This window comes from Phyllopteryx taeniolatus, chromosome 4, assembly GCF_024500385.1.
Source record: "Phyllopteryx taeniolatus isolate TA_2022b chromosome 4, UOR_Ptae_1.2, whole genome shotgun sequence".
Classification (NCBI taxonomy): Eukaryota; Metazoa; Chordata; class Actinopteri; order Syngnathiformes; family Syngnathidae; genus Phyllopteryx; species Phyllopteryx taeniolatus.
In genome coordinates this window covers 14,829,718-14,851,771 of record NC_084505.1, presented here as the reverse complement: position 1 = coordinate 14,851,771, position 22,054 = coordinate 14,829,718, and the positions used below count along the sequence as shown (strand labels likewise).

Here is a 22,054-nt window from a genome sequence, read left to right as displayed (position 1 = left end):
ACACACCCATAAGTATTCAGACCCCTTTGCTCAGTATTTAGTAGAAGCACCCTTTTGAGCTAATACAACCATGAGTCTTTTTGGGAATCATGCAACAAGTTTTTCAGTGATCCGCAGTGAAAGCAGGGAGCAGGTGGAGGAACAGTTAGAAAGATGGAGGCATGCAATGGAAAGCAGAGGAATGAAGATTAGCCAAAGTAAGACAGAATATATGTGCATGAATGAGAGGAGGGGTGGGGGAAGAGTGAGGCTACAGGGAGAAGAAATAGCAAGGGTGGAGGACTTTATATACTTGGGGTCAACCGTCCAGAGCAATGGTGAGTGTGGTCAGGAAGTGAAGAAACGGGTCCAAGCAGGTTGGAACGGGTGGAGGAAGGTGTCAGGTGTGTTATGTGACAGAAGAATCTAGGATGAAGGGCAAAGTTTATTAAACTGGTGAGGCCAGCCATGACGTACGGATAAGAGACAGTGGCGCTGAAGGTGGCGGAAATGAAGATGTTGAGGTTCGCTCTCGGAGTGACCAGGTTGGGTAAAATTAGAAATGAGCTCATCAGAGGGACAGCCAAGTTTTCGATGTTTTGGAGACAAAGTTAGAGAGATCAGACTTTGATGGTTTGGACACATCCAGAGGAGAAATAGTGAGTATATTGGTAGAAGGATGATGAGGATGGAGCTGCCAGGCAAGAGAGCTAGAGGAAGACCAAGGAGAAGGTTGATGGATGTCGCGAGGGAAGACATGAGGGCAGTTGGTGTTCGAGAGGAGGATGCAGGAGATAGGCTTACATGGAAAAGGATGACGTGCTGTGGCGACCCCTAAAGGGACAAGCTTAAAGGAAAAGAAGATGATGCAACAAGTTTTTCACGCCTGGATTTGGGGATTATCTGCCATTCCTCCTTGCAGATCCTCTCCAGTTCTGTCAGGTTGGATGGTGAACGTTGTTGGGCAGCCATTTTCAGGTCTTTCCAGAGATGCTCAATTGGGTTTAAGTCAGGCCTCTGGCTGGTCCATTCAAACACAGACACGGAGTTGTTCTGAAGCCACTCCTTCGGTATTTTAGCTGTGTGCTTAGGTTCATTGTCTTTTTTTAAAGTGAACCTTCGGCCCAGTATGAGGTTCTGAGCCTTCTGGAGAAGGTTTTTGTCCAGGATATCCCTGTAATTGGCCGCATTCATCTTTTCTTCAATTGCAACCAGTCTCCCTGTCCCAGCAGCTGAAAAACACATTCACAGCATATGATGCTGCCACTGCCATGCTTCACTGTTGGGACTGTATTGGACAGATGATGAGCAGTGCCTGGTTTTCTCCACACATCCCACTTAGAATTAAGGCCAACAATTTCTATCGTGGTCTCATCAGACCAGAGAATCTTATTTCTCACCATCTTGGAGTCCTTCAGGTGTTTTTTTTTTTTTAACAAAGTCCATGCGGGCTTTCATGTGTCTTGCACTGAGGAGAGACTTCCGTCGAGCTACTCTGCCATAAAGCCCCGACTGGTGGAGGGCTGCAGTGATGGTTGACTTTCTAGAACTTTCTCCCATCTCCCGACTGCATCGCTGGAGCTCAGCCACAGTGATCTATGGGTTCTTCTTTACGTCTCTCACCAAGGCTCTTCTCCCCCAATTGCTCAGTTTGGCCAGACGGCCAGCTCTAGGAAGGGTTCTGATCGTCCCAAATGTCTTCCATTTCAAGATTATGGAGGCCACTGTGCTCTTAGGAACCTTAAGTGCAGCAGAATTTTTTTTGTAACCTTGGCCAGATCTGTGCCTTGCCACAATTCTGTCTCTGAGCTCTACAGGCAGTTCCTTTGACCTCATGATTCGCATTTGCTCTGCATGCACTGTGAGCTGTAAGCTCTTATATAGACAGGTGTGTGGCTTTCCTAATCAAGTCAAATCAGTGTAATCAAACGCAGTTGGACTCCAATGAAGGTGTAAAACCATTTTAAGGATGATCAGAAGAAATAGACAGCATCAGAGTTAAATATATGAGTGTCACAGCAAAGGGTCTGAATGCTTGTGATATTTGAGTTTTTCTTTTTTAATAAATCAGCACAAATTTCAACAATTACGTTTTTTTCTGTAAATATGGGGTGCTGTGTGTACAACCCCAATTCCAATGAAGTTGGTACGTTGTGTTAAACAAATAAAAACAGAATACAATGATTTGCAAATCATGTTCAACCTATATTTAATTGAATACACTACAAAGACAAGATATTTCATGTTTAAACTGATAAACTTGATTGTTTTTAGCAAATCATTAACATTTTATGGCTGCAACACGTTCCAAAAAAGCTGGGACAGGGTCATGTTTACCACTGTGTTACATCTTTTCTTTTAACAACATTCAACAAACATTTGGGAACTGAGGACACTAATTGTTGAAGCTTTGTAAGTGGAATTCTTTCCCATTCTTGCTTGATGTACAGCTTCAGCTGTTCAACAGTCCAGGGTCTCCGTTGTCATATTTTACGCTTCATAATGCGCCACACATTTTCAATGGGATACAGGTCTGGACTGCAGGCAGGCCAGTCGAGTACCCGCACTCTTTTGCTACGAAGCCACGCTGTTGTAACACGTGCAGAATGTGGTTTGGCATTGTCTTGCTGAAATAAGCAATGAAAAAGACGTTGCTTGGATGGCAGCATATGTTTCTCCAAAACCTGTATGTACCTTTCAGCATTAATGGTGCCTTCACAGATGTGTCAGTTACCCATGCCATTGGCACTAACACAGCCCCATACCATCACAGATGCTGGCTTTTGAACTTTGCGTCCATAACAGTCCAGATGGTTATTTTCCTCTTTGGCCCACAGGACACGACGTCCACAATTTCCAAAAACAATTTGAAATGTGGACTTGTCGGACCACAGAACACTTTTCCAGTTCATCATCAGTCCATCTTAAATGAGCTCGGGCCCAAAGAAGCCAGCGGCGTTTCTGGATGTTGTTGATAAATGGCTTTTGCTTTGAATAGTAGAGTTTCAGGTTATACTTACGGGTGTAGCGCTGAACTGTCTTTACTGACATTGGTTTTCTCAAGTGTTCCTGAGCCCACGTGGTGATATCCTTTACACATTGATGTCGGTTTATGATGCAGTGCCGCCTGAGGGATTGAAGGTCACGGGAATTCAATGTTAGTTTTCGGCCTTGGCACTTACATGCAGTGATTTCTCCAGATTCTCTGAACCTTTTGATGATATTATGGAATGTAGATGATGAAATTCCTAAATTCCTTGCCATTGTACGTTGAGGAACACTGTCCTTAAACTGTTCGACTTTTTTCTCACGCACTTGTTCACAAAGAGGTGAACCTCGCCCCATCTTTGCTTGTGAATCACTGAGCAATTCAGGGAAGCTCCTTTTATACCCAATCATGGCACCCACCTGTTCTCAATTACACTCTTCACCTATGGGATGTTCCAAACAGGTGTTTGATGAGCAGTCTTTTTTGCCGCCTGTCCCAACTTTTTTGGAACGTGTTGCAGCCATAAAATTCTAAGTTAATGATTATTTGCTAAAAACAATAAAGTTTATCAGTTTGAACATTAAATATCTTGCCTTTGTAGTGTATTCAATTAAATATAGGTTGAACATGATTTGCACTGTTACAAATTATTACCCACAGTAGTTTCATAATATTGTATAGGTTGTAAAGAACTGAAAATAGCCATTTGTTGAATTTACAGTGTAGAAAGGTCATATTTCATCAAATCAAAAGCTATTTCAAATAAAATTATCTTAACAGGTCAAGTTACACGTCACTTCCGCGTCCACACATCTGTGACGTAAGCGGGTTGTGTCACATACGCCACTGCCTGCTTCCGTCTTCGCGACCGTCTCCGCAGTAAACCTGATGTGCAGTTTTGCTTTTCAATGTGTTTTTTGATGCACAAAATGGACATTTTGACCTGCAATGCAAGACCGCTTAATTCGAGCCATGCACACATACGTAGGTAAGCAATGTTGTGCATCTGTGGACACAATTAACTTTTTCACCGAGATTAATTAATCTTTTGATGCTATTTTAATTTATTGAGATGGACCTGTAACTTTACCTGTGACAACTGACAATGCCAGGAATATAGATAATGCTGTCACTGCTGCTGGGCTAGTTATGGTATAGCTTTTATTTTCTAAGGAGCTATTTATTTGTAAAATATGCTCTGTTGCTAAGAATGCACCACAGCAGATACAGCTATTTTTAATTACCATAATATTATTTTTACATGTTGGTAATTTCAATTAAAAAAACTTTTTAAAAAGGCAAGAAAAGTTATCTTTGTTGCATCGAGAAAATATTGAAACGTAACCATGTATAGCTGGCTGTAGAGAATGTCCACATGAGGCATGATGAGATGGAACAGTTTCAAGAAGAAGCGTAAACGGCCATCCTCCAGTCGTCTCACAAACCCTCTAGCTTCTCTCACAGTGATATGATCAAACTCTCCTGAGTCCCTGATGGTTCCACAACACTGGAGCAGGTCTTCTTTGTGCTCAAAAACAGTGTTCACAGCTTGGCTGTGGAAGTTCCACCTCACTGTGCTTGCTCTTGGGTGTCTGTGGGCCACCACGCTATCAACCACACCATTTCTTTTTGGAGATCTTGGAGAAAATGCAGTGATCCAGCCAAGTCTGAGAAGAAATTACTCACTTTTGGGATATGTGAAGGCCCCTTCTGCATGATGAGGTTCAGTTTGTGAGCATAGCAATGAACATACTGAGCGTTCCCATATATATCCTGAACCTTCTTTTGCACACTACCTGTGGCTCCTCTCTTGACACTTGCACCATCATATGCTTAAGAAATGGGCTTGCTCTTCTGGTCATCACGCAGAATTGAGCTTAGCCTATCCAGAAATGCTGTGGCAATGGAATAAGCTGAGAGGGATGAACTCAAAAAAACTCTCTTGGACATGATGGGCTTTGTCAATGTAGTGGACCACAATCACCAGCTCAGCAGAAAAAGAACACTGTTGAATTAATCACATCTTTCTTGCGAAGTTCTATTGTCACAAATGTAAATTTGCTATGGTCAAACCTATTTTCTGTGTCGTGATGCGATTGGCTGGCGACCAGTTCAGGGTGTACCCCGCCTCTCGCCCGAAAATAGCTGAGATAGGCTCCAGCACGCCGGCGAGTGAGGATAAGCGATACAGAAAATTGATGGATGGGTGATGAAAGAACTGGAACTGTATTTAATGTACACATCTGCTGCTAAAAACAAGAAACCTGTCAAAATCTTAACATTATGCTCCCAGTGTTCACAACAGTGTTTTTAATTTTATGGTATTTAATTTTTATGCGTGACCCCTGGCATGTTTCTTTTTTGTTTCTGTTTATTGGTCCTATTTATTCATGCAATATTTACCCATCCAGTTGCAGCTTCTACTGTAATATTGTGTTTGATATACTGTTGGATACAGATTGAAAGATCTATCTATCTATCTATCTATCATCACTTTCTGGAGATTTAAATTGCTGGCGTCAAACTGAACCCAACGATGTTAGTAAATGTGAAAGTTAGGTGGGGGTTAAAAATAGAAACGAGCTGTTGTTCCTGTGGATTCGCACGAGTTCCTTGGGAAAGTCGCACGACATAGTGATTGGTTGGCTTCCAGCGAGTTATCCAATGGCGGTTCAGTCCGCTAAACCAGTGCCATCCACGCAAATGTTCAGTACGTCCTTCACGTTGCTCACATGGATCGCGTCGAGGTGATCACGCCCCGCCCCGCGTCGCGTCGCCCCGCCCCAGGAAAGCAGACACAAGCCAAGCCCTCATACAGGAGGAACGGATTGTATAATAGCTGTAAAACCCGCGGTTACCGACAGGAACCAGTTGCTCGCAGCTGTCCCCTCGAAAGCTCCACGATGTTGGGGAGGCAGCACACGCAGCGGCCTCTAAGCGCGACAGTGCCCGAGAAGTAGTCGAGGTTATTCACCGGATGAAGTTTGGGAACTGTAGTGTTGCATATTTTTTCCCTAGTCGTTGCAACTTTTTGGGAGGAATGCAAGTTGCTTGGGCTGTTAAAATGGGATTGTTTTTGCACAACGTTGCCTCTGTCACCCCCACAGCTTCCACAAATGACCGGGTAAGCTGTCGTAAGCGAATTTTTTGCCCTCTTGACAGGGCTGCAAGATAGCTAGCTAGCTGCTAGTTACCTGGCGAACTTGGCACACTCAGTGTAAACATTCACGACTTTGTTAAACATTAAGCTAATTGCTGTCGTATAGAACACGTAGAAATACATTGTTGTTACTCATTGCCTGCCTTTAGCACGCCTTGTGTTTACGATGAGAATGTCTGCTCGCTAACTAAACCTAGCATTGCTAAAGTTAAGGAACCCTCGAGGAATCGGGGCCTTGCTTTCGTGTGTTTTAGCAACAAGATAGTTTCATAAACTTCGTTTTTGAAAGTCGTCGTGCCACTTCTGTTATTATACAATGTCTGCTTAGCATTTCTTTCAGTCCATTACAAATGCATTTCAATCAGTGTCGAGAGGAAAACTCCATTTAATTGTTAATGCTCTTAGTAACGTATAAATGTTCACATATTGTTATACAGCAACATAACGTAACATTGTAATTTAAATATTTCATGTCGTCTAAACACCAGAAACCCTACCTTGAGACACAGACTTACAATAACATGTTTGCATAATGGAATGTATTAATGAGTGTAATAAAGTGGGCGACAGAGCCAAGTACTAAAATTGTTTAGTTGAGTTTCACGTTTTCATTTGCATAATTCCTCTTTGTAAAGAACATTTCTCAAATCACAGTATGTTAAAACACTTAAGGAATTTATTGCTGGTAGTTGGTGTCACTCTAGTACTATAGGGAAAACGACTAACAAACTATATTTAGGAAAGACCCATTAAAGTGATGTGATTTTTTTCTTTGCAGCAGTGAAAAGTTTATATTTTTGTTGTAATGAATATGAAAATATGGTGAATTTTCATGCACATTCATCAACTTTAAAAATGACTGAAAAATGTCCTGGGCACTGCCATATTGATCGAACATGTGACCGGATCACCCGGATAGAGACGTCACATGTAAGTTAACACAGTGCAATTATTATAGAAAATGCCTACGCAAATGCTTCTAGCTTTGATCCACAAAGGACTAAGCCCCATCGTTTCGAACCAGCACGACCAAATATACCTACAGAGAGAAAAGATGCGTGTCGTGTTTTCAGGCATGAAATAAGTTGGTCAAGCCAGCTGCCACAACAATTGTTTGTACTATGTATTACGTTAACATGCCCCCAATGTGCTGCGAGGGCTACCTTCAAAATAAAAGCCTGACCACGGTCACTGTGGCCGCTGTGTCGGGCCATCACCTACATATAGAGACTGGCCCACTCGGGCCAGTACAAATTTCTAAGTCACCGAATATATTCGCCTGCCGAAAATGGCGCAAATTGCATTTTCAGTTTCTGTCAGTAATTCGTTTGTCACTGAAACAGCCCCGTCCTTGTGATGACGCAAGGAGTAATCGCGACCAGCAATGTCTGACTGGATAAACGGGCACAAATTCGAGATAGCCGAAGCTAACGAAATTAATGCCGCTAGCCTCGTGTAGCAGCTCGTACTTTGCAGCCTGTAGAATGTTATTCTGCCCTCCCTGAGTGTACTTTAAGCTGTTTATTGACACCCCAGTTGGAGTTTGCTGGAAAACTAAGCGTACAACAAACATAACTACACAAATTTTAGATTTAAATACAAGACACACATCATTTTAGAAATCGCTACCTAAATGCTAACAGTACTGTATGTGTATATCGATGAGTTGACTGTTCACAAATCAGCTGTATTTTATCAGTGTATTGGCACCACCATAATCAGTCATAACAGTCGTATATGATTTAACTTTTACTAGCTCTGCTTTGTCATGTAATCAAATATTTTAGAACCAGAACATCTACTTTTCAGAAAACACACGTTAAGGTGATGTCAGGTAAGATGAACTACTGTACCACCTTAAAACCCAACAGCTTTTTTTGTTTTGTTTTCAACCTTCCCGCTGTTATTTGTTTCTTCACACAACCGTCTCCCTCTGTGAGACCCCCCTTTTGGCCAGCATGCCTGTTCATTGTTAATGTACAGTATTGTTTGTTTGCTGCTTCCCATTAGTAGTTGTAGTAGCAGTAGCAGGGGTGATGGAACACTTCACTTTTTTTTTTTCAGTGTTAGTTAAAAATACATGTAGTGCAATATGGAAAAGTGAAAAACAAAGAAATAACTAAGCTAGCTCGTTAGTTAGCAAGCGAGCTCATTAGCTTGCAGGCTAGTGAACACAACAAACAGTTAACGTTTCCTTAAGTGTCTCTGTTGTGTCAATCTATGCGCTGCACATGGAACAAGGCTGTGGAGTATTGGACAAAGGCAACACTGTGAAGAGTGGATCGGCCCGCCGGCGTTCCATGAGCCCATTAGCAGCTCATGACACAGCTGTCCAACTTGGCTTACTTTATGATCCGCACGCTGACTCCCCACAACAATGACAATTTATCGAGTCCGGAAAAATATGGACGCGATAGTTTAGTAGATATTCATCGAACGATCAGTCGATATAGTAATTATCGTGACAGGCCTGTGTACCTAATTATTGTCACGTTTATAACACTAGTTTATTATTTTTTAGATAAATTCAGTGACATCAGACAATTTTAGCAAACTAAAAAGGTCCCTTGTTAGTTGGCAAGAATTTTCAGATTTTCTTTGGTATTTTATTTTTTATTTTTAATTATTTTTTTTAACATGGGTTGATACCAGAGGTGGGTAGAGTAGCCAAATATTGTACTCAAGTAAGAGTACTGTTACTTTAGAATAATATGACTCAAGTAAAAGTAAAAAGTAGTCATCCAAATATTTACTTGAGTAAGAAAGTACTCAATGAAAAAACTACTCAAGAGTAACTTCTGATTTTTTATTTTATTTTATTTTTTTAATCAGAGCATGAACATCAAATAAAATAAAAAAATATATATATATGGGAGTTGATACACACCTGCCACCATTTAAATTTTTAACTGCCCAAAAACCAACAACACATACATTGGGCCCTACAGAAACATTATTTGCCTTATTCACGTAAATTACTTGATGAAGAAGCTGTTTGCTGTACAGACTTACTGATTGTGCATGCGTGTGCGACACCATAGGATAGTGCTAATATTGGCATATCCACTGCCAAAACAACAATAGAAATATCTGCAACTTACCGCAAGGTGTTTTCTCAAGTTAGAAGTGGGCTGAAATGTCCAAGTTTGGGCAGTCACAATGTAAGAGCTGCGTGATAAAGCTGTTGTTTTTTGGAGTCTGTAGGAGACCCCGGGGACGACCAAGGACACGCTGGAGAGACTACGTCTTTCGGCTGGCCTGGGAACGCCTCGGGATCCCCCCGGAAGAGCTAGATGAAGTGGCTGGGGAGAGGGAAGTCTAGGCGTCCCTGCTAGAGCTACTGCCCCTGCGACCTGACCTTGGATAAGCGGTAGAAAATGGATGGATAAAATGAACACACTCGGGCGACTGTTTTTCCCCCCCAAAATGAGTCCTTTTGATTGGCTCGCGGAGGCGACGTGCGTGGCCATGTGACTGCCCTGTGTCGTCTGATTGGTGAATTGGAGTCAAATGACATTTGTGATCCCATTTGATTGGCGCAACGGGTACCCTATGCGGAAGTCGTAGATTGAGTCTAAAAATAGACTCACGCGCAAGATTGAATCAATAAAAGTAGTGAACGGCATGTCGATCATTGTAACCAAGTAAAATTATGGATCCTTCTTCACATAAATGCTCAAGTAAAGTAAAAAGTACGGTGCATTTAAAGTACACTGACAAGTACAGTTTATGGAAAATGTTATTTGAGTAAATGTAACTGAGTAAATGTAGCGCGTTACTACCCACATCTGGTGGATGCATATCCTTTTTGAGTATGAAAGAGTATCGTGCATAAGGGCTTTAACTCAGTTGATGAATGCATACTCTGGCATTAACTAATAACTAAATCCACTTCCATGCAGCACTGGTATTCTATGACACTAGGGCATTTAGGGCTGATCTTGTCTCCTAATTTTCAACAGCCTATAATTTTCAAGCGTTAAACTTTAGTAATGCAGCAAGGATTTCTGGATGTCAAATACGCCTTTCATATAATAGTGGTCCTTTTCCTCTTGGCTGTTTGGAAGGAAGACGGGAGTCCAGTCCATCCAGATTATTTGCACCTGTTGTGTGTCATGAGACATTAAATTTGTTTACAGAAGTAGTGTTTTTATTAAGCTGGCGTTCTTAGCTTGAGTCGACCCGACACACCCAAGAAAATTGGGCAATCAGCAAATCGAATACAATTGAACATCAAAAGTTGACCACAATCTGTTTTGTGAAGCTGGGTGATTTTCATTGTTCTAATTTTATAGTGATCAAACATGTAAATATTCGTTCCAGCGTCCAACAATTATAGCTGTTTCAAGTGTATATTCACTGGAGGATTTATTCATTTTGAATAACATTTAAAAAGAAAACTGCGCTGTCAAAGTCATCCGACCTCTAGTGAGGCTAATTTGAGGAGCGAGCATAGCCCTACAGCTGCACTGTAAGTAAATATCTCACTATCCCGTCACCGATCACTCAGTGCTTTACTTATTTAAACATTATCAATACCAGCTGCTAAACTTGGCATCAGGAAAAAAAAAAAAAAAAAAAAAAAATCCACGGTCATGACATCACATATCATCATCATCATCATCATAGGTAACTAGTAACTGTATCGAAATACATTTCTAAAGTAACCCTCCCAACCCTGAGTATGAGGAATACTTAACACTTTAATTCCACAAGCAAGACTCCCGCTAAAGAAAAGAAAAAATTGCACAACACTCTTAGAAAACACTCGCCAAGTCATTTAGCAAACACCTACCATATGACAAAGCAAGTACGAGTTGGCAAGACACATGGAACGCCATCAACTACATTTCATTCTGCAGTGTTCTAGCCAAATTTGTATGCCAGTGTGTGCTGCAGTGATGAACAAAAATCTCTTTCGTTTAAAATATTTAATTAGGTTTACATTTAGATGTCATCTTCATTGTTTTTGTTTTGTTACAAAAGCTTAACTAAAATTCTATTGCGCAAACCTGCTTTGGCATATTCTCCTGTATACAGCCTCGATATAACTTGAAGTTAGTAATTGTTAAATAGTGGCATACAATATTCTTGTGCAATGTTTTGCAGTAGATGTATGAAGTACTTTTCAAAATAAACAAAGGAGAGATTTACACCGTTTGCGTATGTGGGGGTGGGAGGCTTTATCGTCAAACTATTATCGTAAAATAATCTTTGTTTTGTTTTTTTATCCCCCATACCTGCTGCGGCTCGTCTGTTGTTTTTGCTGTTTTGTATCAAGTTTTATCAACTTACTAAAGATTGAGTCTTTTGAATGCTGGACTTTAAACCAGTTTGTTAGACTTAGCTTTCTCAAGCTAACACTCTGGGACCCCGAAACAAACCTCTGCCTTTAGTTTACTGCTGCGTACTGCCTCAACACTCATTAGCCAAAAGCTAGCTTCGTCGGTGGGGTCACCTTTGTGGGACTCTTGTGTGGCTCCCCTCTGCGCCCTGTGGCTGGACAGCCTTCTGGTGTGTCTCACAAAGCCCTTTTGTCAGGACCAGTTTGCTGCCACCCTGCCAGCTCTCCTGGACACCTACTTACGCCCATGGATTGCCCTCCCCAAAACACTGACAAGGTGGCTATGGATTGTGCTGTGTCTGACTCTCACGAGCTCAACTCTGTCGCATTGTTACTCTGTAGCAGAAATGTTACGTCTCCCAACCTTTCCAAGCAGGGCCCTTCCACTTTCCCACTTCTACTATACTTTGGAGCAGGTTCGATTCATGGTTGTTTGTTGTGAGTGACGTCATTACGCTCTTTTGTGGAACTGATGTGTTCAAGTGTGCCATGGAAATTGGCCCACTCCTGCTACCTGCATTGTAGCACGCTTAGGTACTGAAACATGGTACCAATTGATTTTAAGGTGAAACGGTACTTGGTAGTAGTGACTGAATTTGGTTGGTACCTGATTTGGCACCCTGCCCTATTGACGATACACTTTTCTTAAAAGAAAAGATCAGTTCAAAGTTTTTATACCTGTAGTTGCCATGCTCATTCTGTTTCTTAAGGTGCTCTTGAAGGCTCTTTGAACATGTAAAATAAACTCTGTAGTTATGTTTCAAAATGATATACATGTGCTTTGAAAGGTTGTTTTTTAACAATACATGTTTTATATTGTCTTCTGTAAATTTGCATCATGACCTGGCAACAATAGGAAAAAGCAGGTCCCAGGATGACAACAGTTTAGGCCCATACTTTAGAGTAGGGGTATTCAACTAAAATTTAAAGATGTCCAATTAGACAAAATTTATTACTATTATTTTTTTGAAGCAAATGTCCAGATCATCGTAATGTCTATTTATTGTGATATGTATTTAAGTAGCCTAGTTTTTGTTTTTTTTGTTTTTTTAAATCTACAACTGTATGCAATCAATGCCTCAGTCAAATCAAAATAATTCAGTACAATTCAAAAACCTTTTGGCTTTTTTGATTTATTTAAAAAAAAAATTGTCAAGTAACAGAAGTGAACATATACACTATGCATGCCTGCCGATATGTACAGGTGCTGATAAGTTTACATACATTGACAGAATTTGTGAAATATTGGCAAGTAAAAAAATGACTGACTGAACTGGGACTATTTCATTTTCTTCGTTGCATTTAATTTGAATCCAATTAAAACTAAAATGTATCTTGTATAATCACTCATTTTCTTTAAAGAATGAAATTCTGCCAGGGTAATCAAACTTATGAACACAACCTTGTAATATTCTCTCGTTTGCTTAATAAAAGTAGGCTGCATTTCAAAATACGAGCAAGTAAATATCCATCCGTCCATTTTTCTGAACCGCTTATCCTCACTAGGGTCACCTCAGCTGGCTTCGAGAGAGAGGTGGGGGTATGCCCTCAACTTGTAGCCAGCCACTCGCTGGGTACATTTACAAAAACAACCATTCAAAATCTCATTCACATCTATGGACGATTTAGTCTTCAATTAACCTATCATGCATGTTTTTGGAATTTGGGAAGAAACCGGAGTACCTGGAGGAAACCCATGCAGGCACAGGGAGAACATGCAAACTCCACACGGGGCGGCTGGATTTGAACCCGAGTCCTCAGAACTGGGAGGCAGATGTACTAACCAGTCGTTCACCAAGTCCAAGCGGGCGTGTGCGTCTTCCTCGGGCGGGGCAGAAGAAAGTTAGGCTTCCAAACACCGATCTTTAGGTTTTCCCGCAGAGCCGCGCTTGGTGGACAAGGAGCAGGCTGGACAAACTCCATGCTCGCCGAGCTTACGTCGCCGCTTCGGCCCGATGACAAGCTGCGGCATCGGACTAGAAGTCCGGCGCTGCCACGGGCTCAGCGGCCAGATCCGCTGCCATCCCGGCAGCAAGGCCCACCACTGGCCGACTCGGTCCCGCGAAGGAGCGGATGTCGGAGCCCAGGCGGGCGTGTGGATCTTCTTTGGCCGGGTCTGTGGGATGTGAGGCTTCCAAACACAGACCTTTCTATATTCCCGCTGAGCCGCACTTGATGAACAAGGAGCAAGCTGGAAACCTCTGTGCTCGCCTTCGGCAAGGTCCACCGCTGGCCGACTCGGTCCCGCTAAGGACTGGAGGTCCGAGCCCAAGTGGGCGTGTGCGTCTTCCTCGGGTGGGCCAGAGGAGACGAACCCCAGCGTGAGGCTGGCCGCCGGGGATGCTCTGATGGTACAATGTTGGGGAGAAATGAAGATTTAACATAAGACATTAAAAGCCTGAAATACCAGTATTTTTTTTTTTTTTTATTCCATAGATGTCAGTAATGAGCAACATCAGTCTCATTTGCTTGAGCTACCCTAAACTAATTAGTGCGATGGAAACACAAACCACATGGGCCACAGGAACCTTTTGCTTCCAGGAAATCCTGCTACCAGAAACACAAACTTCCTGGGCTGGTTGGTGGAAAAGCCCCTTTGGTCTGGACCCAGACCACGGTCCGTCAGTTAGTGACCTCTGCTTTAGCAGCACGTTTTCTCTCCCAAATGTGTGTACCTTAGAGCTTGACATGCTACAGTCTATTGGTTGACTGAGAATTGTCACCCCCTTTGATTTGAGGAAAGTAATGGGAAGAACATGGAATTACTGTTGCTATGGTAATCAAGATAATAAAATCTTGCAATGAACATACGCTCTAAATGCAGTACCATTGCGTCATCAGTTTGTCCACGCCATGCTTTTTATGTTTTACTCTGAGATGTTCAATCACAATTTTCTTGAGCAAGCTACAATTTTGCATCCGAGAGCCGCAAAAATCATAGTGGCAGACTTTGTTCAGCATATACCAGACTTTAGGTAACTGGCTTTTGTATCGTTGATCTTTTTAATTGACATCACTTTCTTCAGCACATTGTGTGGCCAACAGGGCATGTTTTTGAATAAAAAGACTGTTTTTGTGTTTTGATGGAGGACAAGCTGAAAACCGAAACAAGCTGAATTGTTGGGTTCTGCGTATCAAGTGGCAAAAAAGACCAGGTTGTGAGCATAAGCTGGGGAAAAGCCAGTATATCACTGAAAACATCTTAAGTTACATGAGACGTCACGTCGGGAAAGAACATCGTGTTTGTTACCCTGTGAATTCAATATCTCTGTCCAGCAGCATTTTGGAATATTTAAAATAAATTAAATAGATTAAAAAAAAAATTTAAGAAATTATGAGGTTGTCAGGTGTGTGAGGCTTTGCCACTTGAATGTCAGCAGTTGAGTATGTGCTGATCAAGTGGATTGTGTCGACTGGTCTCACTGCTGTTGCTTGGAAATTTCCGTAGAGAAATCTTTGCTGGGCCTAGAGGTTGTGTGTGTGTGTGTGTGTGTGTGTGTTATAGTGGGTAGGTGTAAGAGGCAAGAACGGGGGAGAAGCAATACAGTATGTTTGAGGACTGTTTTTGTGTGAGAGTGTGACCGATGAGGTAAAGTCTGGGATTTTGGACCCTGGATTATCATGTCTTTCTGTTCGGGACCTGTGCTGGTGATCTAGAAAGAGGGGGAGATTTAGCTTTGTACGGATCTTTGGCTAGCTAATCATTGAGCTAATTCAAAAGAATATATCTTCTTGGACAAATCCAAACAGCTTTCATGTGAGAATTTGATTAGTGTTCTCTCATCTTTCAGATCTTTCATCATTGATTAGATATGACTGCTGTTTAGTCAGTGCCCTGCATTCGAAGGCTTTTGAAGTCAAATATCCATGTTAATTGGGAGGGCTGGCTTAGTTAAATGCCAAATATTAGTAATGCTTCTAGAATAAACTTTGAGTACAAGTGAATTATCAAAGTGGTCTATGAAAAGTATCTCCTACACAGTTTGTAGGCAAATGAAAACAACATAAACATCAGTTTCAAAATCAAGACAAAATAAAGTTAAGCATACACTTGTATTTCTAAACACAAAGACCACCTTTTTTTAAGACTCAAGACTTCAGCTTTGCGCCTTCTTTTTGTAGCTAACATTCAGCGATTGAAACATTTACTTTAGGTTTGTTGTCTATTATTTTGAGATGCAGGACTTGCGGTGTGTTCAGCCTCCTAAATAGTCTCTACTTCGTGTCCTAAAGCTCCTATTGTTTTGAAGTCCCAGAACTAGTTTCTCCTTGAGACCCCTGGACCAAATTCTGTGACATCGCTTTGAAGAAAAATTGCTGGTAAAGATGACATTGAGATGATTATCTAAGAGTACCTGTCATTTAGATGTCAAACAATGAGCTTCTTAAAGCTTCCAAGCACAGTTGTTTAATCTGCACGTGCTGTTAAGACTAAGTGGCAGCCGCTGGCCATGTGATATTGGCTTGTGGCCATTTTTTTTTTAGCATTATACATACAGTAAGTGCTTGGCATACCATACAGTACATGCATAATATATATCCTTAAGAATTCATTGTAATCAAATGTTTTCCTTTTTCACAATAGCAGTCTCTATGTTTAATATAAGTGTAGTAAATTAGTTATTGAATTTGTTGCTTCTATTTACAGTCAACGGAACCTGTGTGAATGAAGGTTAATCTAAATACAGTTTGGCAATTCAGACATTACTGAAGTACTGTAATTAGTCTATTTCTAATTAGTAGCAGGCCATGTCATAACTGCATGCCTTGTGATGTTTTTAAACTTTCAGGATGAATTGAGGTTCAATTCATTCCCCTTTTCTAATTATCTTCCAGAGCCTGCTGGTCTGTGAAGGTGTCAACAACCAGAGCTACATGTGTGAATCGGGTCACTGCTGTGGAGAATCTCAGTGTTGCAGTTACTACTATGAGCTTTGGTGTAAGTGTCCTGCTATTTCGAGCCCACAGTCTCAACACACACACATGCAGGATTTGATTACATGGTGTTTTGCTATTCTTGCAAGGCAGGTGTATTGGGCTAGAATCAAGAAATCTTTCAAATCCATCTTGCTTATTGACATAATGCAATAAAATGGAGGAGAGTCAAGCATTATCTTTTCCTATCTTGGTTATAGAGAATAACTTCACTTTTAAATAATAGTTCAAAATTTGAGTTTGCATCTTTTACGATAGGTGATAACACGGTGTATGGATTATTCTATTACAAAAAAATCTATTAAATTTTAGGGTGAACCTTCACTATATTGTACTTGCGTATAATCAGTGCAGAGGAAAAACTTTTCCAAAAGGAAATAGTGAAATGGATTTCTATTTCATCATTTCACTCTGTTTCAGAGTAAAACTGGTCTCAAATCATTTCATTCATGACAGCAGTTGAAGCGCTTTTGTGCAGTTTAAGAGGCATTATGCCGTTTAACATTATGCCATATAATTTCCCATACTGTGTATAAATACACTCAAGTATAATGCACACACCCAAAATTGACTCCAAAAATCAGGAAAACCCGTCTTCCTATGTATAATGCGCGCCCGTGACTTCCCATCCATTTACATATAAAAACAATAAATGTTAGTTGTCTCATTTGTTTTTGTAATCAATTCTGATCAATAATATTAATACAAAGGTTGACTTGTTCTTAATGCATTTAATATGGTGGCATACCCTAGTGTTTAGTTTTAACACTGCGGGTTTATGGAAGTATTTTTAACCTCCCACGTGGCCATTGGCACACCAGCCTACTTGCATAATGTACTGAAAGAACGAGAGGTCATTTGCTCTGATAAAATTTTCACCCCTAGTGCAAGACTATAATAAAAAATCGTTACGACATAGCAAAAGCTGCAGAGGGGGAAAAACACATCAATTCAATTAACATTCACATTATTACAACTATTTATGTATTACGGGACTAACTGGCATAAAACAGCATTTGAACAACTATACAGCCGCGCTAGGCACTCTGGGACATCCTCTGATGGCAAGCCACCATGATGACAACTATGTTTTTTATTAGGAGTGAATGTGTTATTCGGGCAAATGAACTCTCGAGCTTTCAGTACGTGGTGCAAGCCGGCTGATGTGCCAATGACCATGTGGGAGGTGGAAAATACCTCTATACAGCTGCAGTGTTAAAACTAAACACTAAGGTGCATCAGAGCATTAATAGTTTAACACCATATAGGAGTAGATGATTTATAGCATTTTAAATATGAACCTGAATATAAAGAAAACTTCTAAATCACAAGATTTAAAACTAATTAAAACGCATATCTACTCATGTACCTCTTTTCACTGAAGGAATTTTCTAACTTTTACTATACCCATCTATAATGCGCACAATTGACTTTTAAAGCTTTTATCGGTAAAAAAACTGAGCATCATCCACGAGAAATTACGGTAAATGTTTTGTTGAAATCTGACTTGTACGACCTTGGCATTCAAATTTAGATCTCAGTTGAAAAACCAGGGGTAGGAAGGAATATTAGTTAAATTTTGCTAGAAAGACTGTTAAAAGCTGTGACAGTGTGTCAGTGCTTTGCCTCTGTGAGCCATGAAATGTATTAAACTCACAGCACTAACATGACACCATTATGAAAATTTGATTAAATGCGGTATTTGATAAGGCTACATAGGTACCTCAGTGTCGATAATTAGTGTTTTATGCTAATCGGCTGATCAGCTTTGTCATAATTCGCCGATCTGATCAATGACGTCATTGATCGGCTCCGCAAAAGACATTTACTCCGCGTCACCATCGTATACAGTATATTTGAATCCAAAAGCTAGTTTATTTTTAGCCTTGTCGTGTGTCTTGACGTAGTACAGTAAATATCTGACCGCCAATAGTTAATTCATTCATTCATCTTCCATTCTGCTTATCTTCACTAGGTTATTTAAAAAAAAAAAAAAAAGAAAAACGGTGTGGGACAGACAACACGTAATGCCTGGATCAGACTACAAGGCAAATTTGGTCTTTCGCGATTGTCAAACTACTGCAATAATATCTTGTATTCCGATACCACTGCATCCTGTCTTTTACGATCACTGGGTTTTATCTTGTCAACTCAAACGCAACCGGATACACTCGTTAACATGGGGACGACATCGCGACACGTGTATTATAAGAACAAAATGGGGGGGAAAACGTGTGCTGGTGGTCACCGGTGCTCGGGAGAGGGCTTTAATTCAAGGGTCGCTTAAGGTATGTTCACATACTTTTAATACGATACGGCTCGCACGCAGGCAACATAACGTTATGTAGCATAGCAAGCAAGTGCTAGCACTAACGGTTGTACGTAGACATGCCGTCATTCTGTCGAATTGTGCTCTAAAGTTTCGGTGTGGGTTAAGTAATTTAATTACAGTGAAGTAATTTAATTATAGTATGTTATCACCCATTATTTCTGTCATGTTGTAATGTTGATTTGACCTGACTGATTAGAATACATGACCTGACTAGAGCAATGATTTCCAACCTTTATGGAGCCAAGGCACATATTTTGCAATTGAAAAATCTCGTGGCAAACCAACAAACAAAAATGTCACAAAAAGTGGATACATTAATTACTGTATTTACTTCTTGCCATCAAATAGAAGCACGTTCATTTGTTTTGTCTGTCACTATGCCTCACTGGCATAAATAGATGAACAAAGATACATTTTATTGTAAATATAATTTTTGGAGCATCCATCCATTTTCTGAGCCGCTTCTCCTCACTAGGGTCGCGGGCGTGCTGGAGCCTAATCCCAGCTGTCATCGGGCAGGAGGCGGGGTACACCCTGAACTGGTTGCCAGCCAATCGCAGGGCACATACAAACAAACAACCATTCGCACTCACAGTCAAACCTACGGGCAATTTAGAGTCTCCAATTCATGCATGTTTTTAGGATGTGGGAGGAAACTGGAGTGCCCGGAGAAAACCCACGCAGGCACGGGGAGAACATGCAAACTCCACACAGGCGGGGCCGGGGATTGAACCCGGGTCCTCAGAACTGTGAGGCTGACGCTCTAACCAGTTGACCACCGTGCCGCCATTTTTGGAGCAATTAAATAAAATTTTATCAATTCCCACGGCACACCTGAAGAGCGCTCATGGCACACTAATGTACCACGGCACACTGATTGGGAATCACTGGACGACAGATTACTTTTGAAGATACTCGGTATACAGTACACAAGTATGCACAGTAAATGAACAAGTCATTTAAATAGACACATTGGTCCATCTTGTGATCTGATCTGTTATCGTTTTTTAAACTCGCTGATCTGCCTCCAAATCCTGATCGTGTAAGCCTAGATATCAAGCATACTGTTCTTGAAAATGAGAAATGTATGTGGATTGTCCCTTACTGTAGGGTTTTGGTTGGTCTGGACTATCATCTTCATTTTGAGCTGCTGCTGTGTGTGTCACCATCGCCGTACCAAACACCGACTACAACAACAACAGCGACAGCACGAGATCAACCTCATTGCTTATCGTGAAGCACACAACTATCCCTCAGTGCCCTTCTACTTCAGTAAGACTTATTAAATACATTAATGCTTTTGTAGATGATGATTTTTGTTGGCTAATTGTATAATTATCCTTACTGTACCACTTATCCTCACTAGGGTAGCGGGCGTGCTGGCACCTATCTCAGCTAAATCTGGGCGAGAGGTGCGGTACACCCTGAACCAATTGCAAGGCACATAGACAGACAATCACTCACATTCACACCTATATCAGAAATTTCTCTATTGGTGTTGCACACAAAGTCCGAATGGACCACATATTACACTGGGTTACAGTCTTTTTTTTAATTTTTTTTTTTTTATGTTTGGACAATAAATTTGTTGTTGACCAGTCTTATTGATGACATTTCATGATTTCCACATTTTAACACTTTGTGTTATTATTGGTCCATGTCATGTATTTCTGTTTTAGCAATCCAAACCCATCAAGTGTGATCAGGTTTCTTACCTTTTGTAAAGGCATCATTGTTTATACAGCTCTTGTACTGAATCTTGTCCACTCATCTTTCTCCCCAGGGTTTCTTCCAAGCTACCTCCTGCCAGATTACGAAGAAGTAGTGAACCGGCCACCTACTCCCCCACCACCCTACAGTGCCTTACACACAACACCATCCTCAGCAGTCTCACAGCCTCACCCTGAGCAGCAGGATGGACAGTGTCCACCCATTCAACCAACCCCAGCGCCTCCTGACTTGGACCTCCTGTGCAACAGACCTAGTCTAGAGGAGCCACAACCAGCTGCTTTAAATTTAATGCCAAAGGCTGACAGCAAGCCTGCACAGACAACACAGGACTCAGGCATGATACTATTGTCAGAGGGGATTAGTGGGGAGAGACTCAACCTTGAGGAAAAGAGAAGCGACTGCAAGGATCCTCTGTTGAAGGACCTGTTAGATGACAAAGATCGACTCCCTAATGGTAGAAGACGACGATTTACAGGGGATTCTGGGATTGAAGTGTGTGTGTGTGGCTCACATGGGAGCAATGGTTGTAGTGGAGCAGGTGGCCTGGAAGGTAAGGAGTTGCGGGAGCTGGAGAGCCTGCTGGGCCGTGATGGAAATGATGATGAGGAGGCTGGAGACTTCTGTGACAGTTGTGTTCACCGGTCTTCCTTCAGCGTGGAAGAGGAGCAGTCGCTCGGCAGGTCGGAGAGGGGAGCGGCACCAGGTTCCTCCCAGCCTGCGCACCTCACAAGCAGTGCCTCACTGCACCCTCCAGTGTCCCTCCTCCTCCAAACCATCAATGAGCAGGAGAGTCCCCACCACAGCACCAGTACTGAGCCACAGGGTTAAAACGCACACCATTGAACATGGAAGCTTTTTTGTTTGTTTGTGGCACAAAGGTTTTTAAGCCTCAAGATGTGGAAAGTGAGTATAGGTGCATATCAGTCTTGGGATCCAGAAGTAGAATTTTCAAGCAGGGATTGATGACAAAGAGCTGTTCGACACACTGGAACATGGAGTGGCCTTAACTGACTTCTGCTTAGACAGAATACAGCTGGTGCATACGACGTAACTCACACATTTGGTCGCCTTGCATCTTCCTCCACATGTGATACACAGCCAAGACTCGAACACTGTAACAGCAGGAACAGAAATGGGAAGATGGCTGATCTTACTCACCAGGTGTGTCCAACCTGTTGCCTGTGTCTGGAGGCAACAATTTAGTATAAGACACAAGCAACAAGCCCTTTTCACATATTCTGTGTTTGAGCAAGCAAGCAAATACTGTAGAAACATCTGACCTGGACCTGAATATGCTTTTTTCTATTTTTTTCCTCCAGCATATTTGAAAGAATATTCTTGTTCGATCTGAACCACTAGCTATAAGTGCATTAACAAGTCTTCATGTGAGCAGTTCCTACTTTGCACAAATTGTATTTATCTTTTATAAATGAAGCTTTTAACTAAGAGTAGCATTCTGTTTTTCCATGATTACTTAGTAAATTATGGCACAATGTAAATTTCTTAGGGATACAAATGCAACAGATTCACTTGTTGGTTCATATGTTGCCTTTTTATTAACTTCATGAATGTTAGCATTTTGTG

At 41.4% G+C, this 22,054-nt stretch overlaps 1 protein-coding gene across 3 annotated transcripts; it reads left to right on the top strand.

Annotated features, from left to right (window-relative positions):
• Positions 1 to 5,775: 5,775 nt before the first annotated feature.
• wbp1lb (WW domain binding protein 1-like b) lies at positions 5,776 to 21,921 on the top strand. 3 transcript variants are annotated; one of them, XM_061769806.1, is made up of 5 exons: positions 5,957 to 6,092; positions 9,333 to 9,498; positions 16,309 to 16,411; positions 19,850 to 20,011; positions 20,523 to 21,921. In XM_061769806.1, the coding sequence occupies exons 3-5, from the start codon at positions 16,348 to 16,350 to the stop codon at positions 21,296 to 21,298; spliced, it is 1,002 nt and encodes a 333-aa protein (XP_061625790.1). In that variant the 5' UTR covers positions 5,957 to 6,092; positions 9,333 to 9,498; positions 16,309 to 16,347; the 3' UTR covers positions 21,299 to 21,921. The 3 variants fall into 3 exon arrangements, with proteins under 3 accessions (XP_061625789.1, XP_061625790.1, XP_061625791.1); XM_061769805.1 differs by lacking the exon at positions 9,333 to 9,498 and having other exon boundaries at positions 5,776 to 6,092; XM_061769807.1 differs by lacking the exons at positions 5,957 to 6,092; positions 9,333 to 9,498 and adding an exon at positions 14,966 to 15,792.
• The last annotated feature ends 133 nt before the right edge of the window (positions 21,922 to 22,054 follow it).